Consider the following 11687-nt stretch of genomic DNA (forward strand, 5'->3'; position numbering starts at 1 on the left):
CTTTTGCAAAGCGGGAGAGAGAGAGAGGTGTGTGTGTATGTGTGTGTGTGTGTGTGTGTGTGTGTGTGTGTGTGTGGTGTGTGTGTGGTGTGTGGTGTGTGTGTGTGTGTGTTTGTGGTGTGTGTGTTGTGTAGCGAAGAGGATTGGGGGTGGGATTCCATGACGTTAGCGGCTCCGCCTCCCGGTGTATATAAGGGGCGCTTGGCGCGCAACGACCCCAAGCAGCAGCTTTGAAGCCTGAGCAACAGAACTCGGCAGCCCCAACCCAACTCGGCTGAACTCAGCCTCGCGGAATCCTAACCGAGATTTTCCGCGCCCTGGGCTTGCAACAGCTCCCGGGTAAGCCTTGAAGGCCGACACGTGTGTCGGAGGGGACGAGCCAGGGTCTGGGCATACCTAGGATTCTCTTGCAACCATGGCATGCAGTTGCATCAACGCGGCCGTGACCTGTTGCAGGCGAGACCCCAGTCCTGGGAGCCAAGGCTCCCATTTGCATCTCAGCCCCAGACCTTTTCTAGATGAGAGCAAAAGAAACTGGGAGCTGAGTCGGGGGGCATAAGGCGGAACACCTCCTCTCGGGTGCTAGCAATTTCGGGCTGCTCAGGGGCCGCTCTCGCGGGGGGTGGGTATCTTCTAATCCTCAGATGTCGAAGCCCCGCCTCACTGTTGATGCTTGCTGGTCAGCCTTGCGGGGCGGGAGGAAGTGGGGGAGCTTTTGCCTACTCCCCTGGGCGACGGCAGTGCCTGTGAGGGCTTGGAGATGAGGGATGGAACTGAGTCGGTGCTCACTTTTGATCTGTGGCCGAGATTGGTCTCCCGTCGCTCTGGGCGATCTAGGAACCATACTTATTTGAAGCCCTGGGGGTGAGCTCCGGAAAGGAATGTGGATATTGGGTGCTAGAAGGAGGTTCTCCCCAGAGTTGCTGGCCCCTCCTGGGTTGAGTTCTGTTTAATTCCCAAAGAGCCACAGGCCAGGGGGCGGAGGCTAATGAGCTTCCCTGGCTCCTGGGTTGGGGTCTAGGATAAGCTCAATAGTTTCCCCGCCAAAGAAAGAAGAGACTGATATTGATTGAGCACCTACAAGGTGCCAGACCACTGAAGGATGGGAAATTTCACGTGCGTTTTCTGAAATTGTCCTTCCACAAACCTGTGAGGTATTGTTATTCCTACTTGCAAATGAAGAAACTGAGGTTAGAGGAAGAGTGACTTGCCTTTGTCCCCTCAACATCCTCCTCCCCTCCCCCCACAATTCTTTTACTTGGTGGCGTGGGTATTGTAATTCACTCTTAGAGCTTAGGGATAATGAGCCCTATTGAAGGTCTTTTGTCTTGTTTTTCACCAGATCCTTCCTAGCATCCTCTTCAATTCCAGCTAGAATGCTGTGGCAGGCGCTTTGCAGATTTGGTCAAAAGCTGGTACGCAGACGTACGCTGGAGCCAGGCATGGCTGAGACTCGCCTTGCCAGATGCCTGAGCACTCTGGATTTAGTGGCCCTAGGTGTGGGCAGCACTTTGGGTGCAGGCGTGTATGTCTTGGCTGGTGAGGTGGCCAAAGATAAAGCAGGACCATCCATTGTGATCTGCTTTTTGGTGGCCGCCCTATCTTCTATGTTGGCTGGGCTGTGCTATGCTGAGTTTGGTGCTCGGGTTCCCCGTTCTGGTTCTGCATATCTCTACAGCTATGTCACTGTGGGTGAACTCTGGGCCTTCACCACTGGCTGGAACCTCATCCTCTCCTATGTCATCGGTGAGATGGTGGGGCAGGGGGGCACTTACGCAGCCAGTGAAGGGGCTTGGAGTCAGGAAATCTGGGTGGAATGGTGAAGCAAGATATTCATTATTCACAGGCATTAAATATTCATAAATGCGTGTATTTGTTGGGGGGCTGGGTGGGTTGAAGGTGTGGAGAAATTGTTCGTTCTATTTACCTCTGTCCTGGCTTCCTTAATTGGCTGGTTTTGGTTCTTAAAAGGTAAGAATAGGTGAAAATAGCAGGGTTCTTATGACACTGGTCTGGGAGAGGGAGGAAAGGAGATGAGAGAGGAAACTTGACCCCGTATTTCTCCCTCTGCTCCATTAGGTACAGCCAGTGTGGCCCGGGCCTGGAGCTCAGCTTTTGACAACCTGATTGGGAACCACATCTCTCAGACCCTGCAGGGGAGCATCTCACTGCACGTTCCCCGTGTCCTCGCAGAATATCCAGATTTTTTTGCTATGGGCCTTGTGTTGTTGCTCACTGGTGAGGCAAGGGACAGGGACAGTGACCAGGGTGGGGCTAGTGGGGACTAGGCTTGGGAACTTGTGGAGGTGGTAGCTGTGAGAAAGAAGAGAAGCTGGGGAGGAAAGGTCTGCATCTAGAGGCAGGGAAACAGAGCTGGGACTGAGGCCTTTCTTAAAGTCCTGAATGCCTCTTTCCCACAGGATTGCTGGCTCTGGGGGCTAGTGAGTCAGCCCTAGTTACCAAGGTGTTCACGGTGGTGAATCTTTTAGTTCTTGGTTTTGTCATCATCTCTGGCTTCGTTAAGGGAGATCTGCACAATTGGAAGCTCACAGAAGAGGACTACAAACTGGCCGTGGCTGGACTCAATGACACCTCTAGGTTAGGAGAGGAGACACAGAGCTGGGAGCATGGTGGAGAGCAGGGGATCTGCACTTAGGGCCTCTGGTGGGGGTGGGGGTGGGGGTGGGGGTGGGAACCTAGGCCTTGAAGACCCAGCTGAGTAGCTGGGCTTCAGAGAAAAAGAACAGTTGGCTGAACATGCCCTTACCTCTTCTGTCTCTTCTTTCAATTTAGCTTGGGCCCTCTGGGCTCTGGAGGGTTTGTGCCTTTTGGCTTCGAGGGGATTCTCCGTGGAGCAGCAACCTGTTTCTACGCATTCGTTGGTTTTGACTGTATTGCTACCACTGGTAATAGTCATTCCATTCCATTGGGGCCTGTGCACCTTGTTGTGCTCAGGTGGTGTTGCGGGTTGGGGGAAGGGTAGAGAACCAAGCCTGCTTCTCTGATTCAGACCTTGCGCCCCTTCCTGCAGGGGAAGAGGCCCAGAATCCTCAGCGTTCCATCCCCACAGGCATTGTGATTTCACTCTTCGTCTGTTTTTTGGCCTATTTTGGGATCTCTTCGGCGCTCACGCTCATGATGCCTTACTACCAGCTTCAACCCAAGAGTCCCTTGCCTGAGGCCTTTCTCTATACTGGGTGGGCCCCAGCCCGCTATGTTGTAGCCATTGGATCCCTCTGTGCTCTTTCTACCAGGTCAGTGTCAAATGTTTGTTCTCCTCTGCTACTAGAGTCTCAGGTGATAGTGTTCCATACCAGAGACTACCCCTAAAAAGGCCCTTGCATGCCTGCCTGCATGCGAATTTGCTTCAGTCGTGTCCGACTCTCAGTGACCCAGGCTCCTTTGTCCATGAGATGTCCCAGGCAAGAATGCTGGAGTGGGTTGCCATGCCCTCCTGTAGGGTATCTTCCCAACCCAGGGATCGAACTCACATCTCCTACATTGGCAGGTGGGTTCTTTACCACTAGCACCACCTGGGAAGCCCTAAAAGGCCCTTAAAAAGCCTGTGAGCAGAAAGTGGAGGCTCCTTAAGCTCACATTTTGGAGGAAAGAGATACCCGGTCAACACCACTCTGGGCATTCTTCTCTCCAGCCTCTTGGGCTCTATGTTCCCCATGCCTCGAGTGATCTATGCGATGGCAGAGGATGGCCTCCTGTTTCGTGGCCTTGCCCGGATCCACACCAGCACACACACTCCCATCGTGGCCACTGTGGTCTCTGGCATTATTGCAGGTGAAAACTCTTTGCCATTCCCCTTGTTATTTCACCAACTCCCTTCACTTTGCTCTTGCCTTCGCTCATGTTTTCTGCCCATCAATTTCAGCATTCATGGCATTCCTCTTTGAACTCACTGATCTGGTGGACCTCATGTCAATTGGAACCCTGCTTGCTTATTCCCTGGTGGCTATTTGTGTTCTCATCCTCAGGTGAGGCTCGTTCCTCTGCATACTGTCGTCTGGGTTTTAATTCTTAGATGAGGAGTGATGGGGATCTGCTTCTCTTCCCCCTCTCTGCCTTCATCATCCTGACTCTCCTTGAGGAGTATGGCTATCCCTCCCTGCCAAAAAATGCGACTACCCTTAGTGGTGATGACGAAGGTTAACCTGCCTGGGAGAAGATGGTTAAGGGTTGTTCTTAATACTCCCATCTTCCTCTTGCCTCAGGTATCAGCCTGACCGGGAGATGAGGAATGAGGAAGATGAAGTGGAGTTGCAGGAGGAGAAGATCCCTGAAACAGAGAAACTGACCCTGCAGGGACTATTTTGTCCACTCAACTCCATCCCTACTCCAGTCTCTGGCCAAGTTGTCTATGTTTGTTCCTCACTGCTTGGTGAGCATTGGAATTTTTCTCTTGAGTCAGCATGATGTGAACTGGAGAGAGGGTGGCTCTCCTTGGAATGGGGTGCCTGATGTTTTAACACGTTGCTCTCAAGAACTGGTTTTGATGCATTTCAACTTGACTCTTGAAGCTCTGCTGCTGAGTGTCCTTTGCCTAGTACTGGCCCAGTGGTCCATTCCACTGCTTTCTGGAGACCCAGTGTGGATTGCAGTGGTTGTGCTGCTCCTGATGCTCATTACTGGGATCACTGGAGTCATCTGGAGACAGCCACAGAGCTCCGCTGAACTTCACTTTAAGGTAAATGACCTCTTTCTTTCCCCACAACTAACCCATGTTGGAAGAATAGGTTCTAGATACCTCACACTCTCACATATTCTTTAACTGGACAACAAGGGAAAGATAGGAGATACCTAGGCCAAAACATCTTATCTGATCCTCATTTCTTTCCTGTTCCATTTCCCCAGACGCTGCATATTCTTGAGTCCCATTTGAGGTGCACTACATGAGCAGGCACTGAAACACATAGCATGAGTAGGAGTCAGACTCTCCCTTTCCTGGCTGAAAAAGGTTAGGAATCTCTTCTATCTTACCTTGTGGTCTGTACAAAGAAGATTTTGCTTTGTTCCCAGGTACCTGCTTTGCCTTTTCTTCCACTAATGAGCATCTTTGTGAATATTTACCTTATGATGCAGATGACAGCTGGCACCTGGGCCCGATTTGGGGTCTGGATGCTGATTGGTAGGTATTCTTGGGAAGAGTAGGCCTCTTGGGTCCTCTCCCACCTCCTTTCTGTCTTGGTCTCGAGTAGGAGTCCTATTAAGCCTTTGCAGACCACTACTTCTCTACCTCATAGCTACCTTTTCCCACTAGGATTTGCTATCTACTTCGGCTATGGGATGCGGCACAGCCTGGAAGAGGTTAAGAGTGACCAACCCTCACTCAAGTCTAGGGCCAGAACTGTAGATTTGGACCTCAGCAGTGCCTGTGTGCATTCGATTTGACATCATCACACCTGAATGCTGTCTGGTCTCCCTGCACAATAATGGAGTGTACTCCTGACCACACTGAGCTAGGCTTCCCATGGGATGTTGGTGGGGGAACACAGATAGAGCTCTGTATTTATTGTGGAGTCAAGGATGTGTCTTTGCTGTTTCTCATCTTTTTTTTTTTTTCATTCGTTTACTTTTTAATTGTATCTGTAGTTGCTTAACCAGCTTTTAAAAAATTATTATTAAAAGAAACTAGAAAAAGAATCTATGTTTTGTTCTTTGTTTGTTAGAGGTGATATGGAGCCTGACTTTCAGTGTGGAGAACTTCAGACAAGTGTCTTTTGTTTGCTCTGTCAGCACAAAAGTATCCTCTGTGCCTGTGTGTGCTTCTTATTGGTTTGGGGTTTGAGTAGGATGGTGTAAGTAGCATCAAGTCTAATCACACTTCAGGGAACAAACTTGAGATATACTTTCCCCTTGCTACACTAAAGGTTAGTTTGTAAATAAATAGGCAACAACACTCATCTCTGGGATTTGGGGGTGGACTCTGATCTCAACACTGGCATTGGTCAAGGCCAACACTGAGACCATTGTCTTCTGTTCCACTCCTTCTAGTTGGACCAGTCCCAGACTCCTGTGACTGCCTGGACAACAGAAATTTTGGCTGGGGTGTTTGGTACTTCTGGGAAGAAGAGGGGACAGCAGGAGAGAGTGGGTAAAGGACTGTATATGTTATAGATACTTGTTGTAAGGGAACAGGTTAGAGCTGCTCAGACCAAGAACTATTCATTCATCCATTTACTCAACAAGCATATGAGGAGCTGCTATAAAATGCTAGGCCCTGTGCTGGGTGCTGAGGATACCAACGTGAATAAGACATAGTCCTTGCTCTCAAGCAACTCATCATTTAGTGGTGGAGACAAGCAGGTCAGCAGGAAATGGTGTGATTTGTCCCAGGGTAGAGGTAAGTGCTGAATGCTGCAGAAGCTGGAAAAGGATGTGTTTGACCTGAGTGTGCCTCATGGGGATTAACTTGGGGCCTCTGCAAGGAAAGCTTAGAGTCCTAACCACTGGACTGCCAGGGAATTCCCTTGAGTAGGTGTTTATGAAGTGGACCGAGGGGAGGGCTTGTCTGCCAGTGAACAGTGTGCACAAGGCTGTGGGAGTGTGAAAAGGCGTGCTGTATTGGGAGTATGACATATAGTTTAATGTGGCTGAAGGGCAGCATGTATGGGGTTGTGGTAAAAGAAAACAGAACATGCGGATGGCCTTGTGTACCCTACCTAGGAATTCAGATATTATCTTAAAATGGGTGTGTGTGTGTGTGTGTGTGTGTGTAGGGGAGGGGGTGTTGTCACTGAATGATTCCAAGCAAAAGAGGTGGTTGGATTTATTAGTCTGGCAGCAGCAAGGAGAATAGCTTGGAAGAGGGCAGGGGAAGTTAGAGCAGTGTGATAATAGCTGCCATTTTTTGAGTGTTTATTATAGGCCAGATAGTGTGAATAAATCTCTTAGTTCTTGCAATAACCCAATGAAGTAGATGTTATGATAATTATTTTTTACAGATAAGGGAACAGGTTTGGGGTAAGGAATATGCTGTAGGTCACATAACTTGGAATGATTAGGGCCAGGATACAAACTCAGTTCTGACTCTGCAGTGTGTACTCTGTAACCACTGTATGACATTGCTAGCAGTAACTAGAAGAGCATCATAGTCATTCGGGCAAAATATTTCAAGAATTTTGGTCATGTGGATGTGCGAGGTAAGAAAAGTGGCTGATTTAGATTTCTGGGTGAATGATCAAATTATTAGCCAACATGGAGAGCATAAGAAGAAGAGCATATTTGGGGAAAGATAAATTCAGTTCCTGGAGAAAGAAATTACAACCCAATCCAGTATTCTTGCCTGGAGAATTCCATGGACAGAGGAGCCTGGTGGGGTGCAGCCCATGGGGTCACAAAGAGTTGGACACGACTAAGTGACTAACTTTCACTTTTCAAATTCAGTTCCATATACGCTGAGTTTATAAACATGTACAGGAGTTTAGCTTCATATAGGTGAAGATACATAATCACCAATTGGAACTTGGAGCTAGGCTAGAATCTTAAGCTAGAGTTACAGATTTAGAAGTCATCAACTGACTGAGTGACTGAACTGAACTGAACTCAGAGAACAGATGAGTATGTATTGGAAGCTGTGTGGGGCTAAAGATTGCCTTGGGGTGAAATAAACAAAAAAATTGAAGCATAAATTATATAATTTCCTTTATATACAAAGAACTCATAAAAAGTCAATAAGAGATGAATAACCTGATAGAAAGGATATAGTTTTCAGAAAAAATATAAAATGCAAACAAATATAAAGAAGATACTCAACCTCACTTATCAAAGAAATGCAAATGAAAACAATCATGAGAATTCAGTTCTTACAGACTGGCAAAACAAATTTCAATGACAAGGCACTGGGAAAAGTGAGGGTAAAAAGGCAATCTTATGCATGATAGGGATATACATTCTTGTGACTTGTGGAGGGTAATTTGATGATACCAGAATTAAAATCACTTCCTTTCTAATCTGATAATTTCATTGATAGGAATTAAAATTTTACATATATAAGGATATTTACAGTGACATTTTTCATAATAGTGTCAAAGTTGGAAACCACCTAATGTGCACCAGCCAGGAACTAGTTAAGTTACATTAATTCAGTGGAATACTTAATACAGCCATTAGAAAGATGAGATATCATGGTAGAAGATCTTGCTTTTCTGAATATAAAGCTTATAAATCTAAATAAAATGAAACAGTATGGTATTTATTTAAAAAAAGATGAGATAGAATTATATGTGCCAAGAGATGATATGGATGGACAGAGATCCAAGACACATTTTAAGCAGAGACAGAACAAAATGGAACAAAGACCCCCAAGGTGCAAAATATTTGTGTGAAAGAACAAAAGAGAATGCATCTATATATATTTTTGTGTGTGTGTGGAAAAATTAGCCAGAAACCTCTGATTTCTCTTATGTACTTTTTCAGTTTTTTACTAGCTACAAACATTGCTTTTAAAATTCCTTTTATAATCATAGTAAAAAATTGGAGGAACTAACATTGAAGGGATGGAGGAGGAGGAGGACATGGTGCAGGAGATGGAGAAGGAATGACTGAGGAGACAGGAGAGTGATGTGGCAGTCTAGGGAGGAAGAAACTTCTCAGGAGCAGTCAACAATGCCAAACACTGCCTTAGAGAGTCAAGCTAAATAAGATGACGACAGAAACGTTTCGTTCATTTTGTTGGTTAGTAGGTAATTGATCATTTTAAGAGCACGGTCAGATGTGGGGGAGAGGGGATTGCAGTGGATCCTGCATGGAAGGTGAGGAGGATGTGTGCTATAGGTGAACATTTCAAGGCACAGCTGGAGGGAGTTGAGGGAGAGATTTCCTTTTTTTTTTTTTTTTTTTAGATGAGCAATGCTTGTATTTATATGCTTAAAAGAGATTGTCAATGGAGAGAACACAATACATGCCGGCACTACTGTTTAAACAAATCATTTGTGAAGGAAGGAGTAATTCTTTGATTCGGTTCTTTACGTCTTTTTTCTTTCAGTGCAGTGTTTCCAGATCTCAGACAGATAAGTATAACCTTCATGAATTTTTCTCTATTTGTGTAAGTGCTATATACTATTTATAAAAAAACACCATTTTTAAGATTAAATATACTTCTTTAAAAAAACTGTTTGGGGACTTCCCTGGTAACCCAGTGGTTAAGAATCCATCTGCCAATGCAGGGGACATGGGTTCAATCCCTGATCCGGGGCGATCCCACATACTATGGGGCAACTAAGCCTGTGCGCCACAACAAGAGAAGCTACCACAATTAGAAGCCCACCCACTGGAACTAGAGAGTAGCCCCCACTTGCTGAAATTAGAGAAAGCCTGTGTGCAGCAACCAAGAGCAAGGACGGCTGAAAAATAAATTAATCAAAAAAGAAAACATTTTACCACTGTTATAAGTGGAAAATAAAATTTTTCTAATATACATTAAAATATCCAACTATGAAAAAATGCTTGGCTGTGCATTACCTAAAATAATGGCCTACACCATATTTTGGAAACAGTTAACAAAGTGAATAATCTCTGTAGGATGCTATGCTTGAAGCTGGAGTAGAAATTTTCTTTAAGCATGGTCTAATCAATCTCTTCAAAGAGTCAGAGATAAAATTACCCCAAATAATTATAGACACAAAGTGGGAAATAATAAGTATCATAAGAGGTATGCATGAAGTACCAGTCACATGAGGGAGTTCTGTGAAATCTTCCTGGAGGTTGAAGCTTTTAAGCTGGTTTAAAGAATGGATAAAATATGTATCTCCCAGATATGATGGAAGAGCATTTCAGGAGGAGGGAACGTTGTGCCAAAGGCAAGAAGATGGGAAAGTTTTTAATTCTGTTTCCCCAGAGCCTAGGATTTTGAAGTACTGAAGTGGATAAAGAAAGAAGGAGAGGTAGATTGCTGTCACTCTTGAACTCAGTTAATTCCAGGGCCTGCAACTAAAGGACAGGAAGTGTGTGGATTAGTGTTATAATAAGTGAAGGTGAGAGTGGGTCTGTGATTTGTTTCAGTGAATTACATATACCTCAGATACTTACATCAAATTTTCTGTATACATCTTCTCAAGTTATAGCTCATTTGCCCAAGTAACCCCACTGCTACAATTCTGACCTCATGAATCCTCCAATTCACTACTCTCCAGTTCTCCAGATATACTTTCTCTCTTTTTATCAGTTTCCTCCAATCTTTGCTTGTTCTCTTTTCCACTTACATTTCTGAATTTATTATCATTATCATTCTTGTGAATATCTTTATCTCACTAGGCAATACTCCAGAGTACTCTCTACCCCACCCAGAGGAATCCAAACATCTTTTTCATACTTTCACCTCTGTAGCTCAAGATTGTTGGTGGCAATCACACAGGTGGGTGGGTTAACGATCAAGTTTGACCAGGCCCTCAAATGTGCTGGAAATCCTCTTTTTCTCTCTGATTGCTCTGCTCTCTGAAACAACTATTTCTTACCTTATTCACGTTCTTCAGATCTCTCCCTCCTACTATCTGCTGTTGACTTTGTCTCATACTTTATTGCAAAAACACATGCCCATCAGATAAAAACTTCCTCATCTTCCTGTGGATTTTTAAAAATGGAAATAGCTTTTCTTTTTTTCCCCTAATGATAAAAATGTGTTCATTGTAGGACACTTAAAAACTGAAAGATATAAAGAATCCCAAATCCCAACACTCAAAGATAAACATTAATATTTTGGTAAATATTCTTTCACACATTTTTGTTAAAATATGCATACATAAGTGTTCATCTTTCTGTGAACTGTTTTCTTTTTTCAATTTATGTATTAGTGGGATTGGTTGGTCCCAGTGGCCATGTATGTTGTTTCCATTCATACTCAGACAGAAACCATCCCAATAGTTTATTTATTATTTTTTAAAATATTTATTTATTTTTATTTAAGGCTTCCCTTGTGGCTCAGCTGGTAAAGAACCCACCTGGCAATGTAGGAGATGCCCAAGACCTGGGTTCGATCCCTGGGTTGGGAAGATTCCCTGGAGGAGGGCCCGGCAGCCCATTCTAGTATTCTTGCCTGGAGAATCCCATGGACAGAGGAGCCTGGCGGGCTACTCCACGGGGTCACAAAAAGTTGTGCAGCTACACACACATATACTTAATTTATAATTGTGTTAGTTTCAGGTGTCCAGCATAGTGATTCAGCTTTGTTACAGATTCTTTTCCATTTATAGGTTATTGCAAGACATTGGGTATAATTCCCTGTGCTATACAGTAAATCTTTGTTGCATATCTATAGTGTATAGTAGTTTTTTTGTTTTTTTTTTTTTTTTTTTTTTTTTTGCCACACCGCACAGCTTGTGGGATCTTAGTTCTCCAACTAGTGATAGAACCTGGGGCCACTGCAATGAAAGTGCTGAGTCCTAACTACTGGACCACCAGGGAACTCCCTGTATAATAGTTTTTGTAGTTATTCAAATCTATAAAATTACACCTTTTTGAGCAGTTAGTAACTTCTTTCTTTTTAAAATTCAATGGTAGGATACAGACATTTCCCATCTCATACATTTAGGTTGTTTTCTCAGCAGTGTCTTTAAAGGCTGTATAAGTATTCCACTATATGGTATTAATGTACACTAGGCTGTATAAATAGTCTAGATTCAATTAGGTGAACATTTAAGAGATTTACAATGTGTCAGTGAACATTTCTGTTAATCTATCTT

The 11687-nt window shown here is 44.6% G+C and overlaps 1 protein-coding gene across 1 annotated transcript; it reads left to right on the plus strand.

Moving 5' to 3' along the window:
• Positions 1 to 1348: 1348 nt before the first annotated feature.
• SLC7A3 (solute carrier family 7 member 3) lies at positions 1349 to 5652 on the plus strand. Its single transcript, XM_018043631.1, has 11 exons — positions 1349 to 1746; positions 2080 to 2238; positions 2421 to 2598; positions 2794 to 2906; positions 3032 to 3254; positions 3653 to 3792; positions 3884 to 3986; positions 4224 to 4390; positions 4530 to 4696; positions 5029 to 5137; positions 5270 to 5652. Exons 1-11 carry the CDS (start codon positions 1377 to 1379, stop codon positions 5398 to 5400), a joined length of 1860 nt encoding a protein of 619 aa, XP_017899120.1. The 5' UTR covers positions 1349 to 1376; the 3' UTR covers positions 5401 to 5652.
• Positions 5653 to 11687: the final 6035 nt, after the last annotated feature.

Source organism: Capra hircus (assembly GCF_001704415.2).
Source record: "Capra hircus breed San Clemente chromosome X unlocalized genomic scaffold, ASM170441v1, whole genome shotgun sequence".
In the NCBI taxonomy this organism is placed as follows: Eukaryota; Metazoa; Chordata; class Mammalia; order Artiodactyla; family Bovidae; genus Capra; species Capra hircus.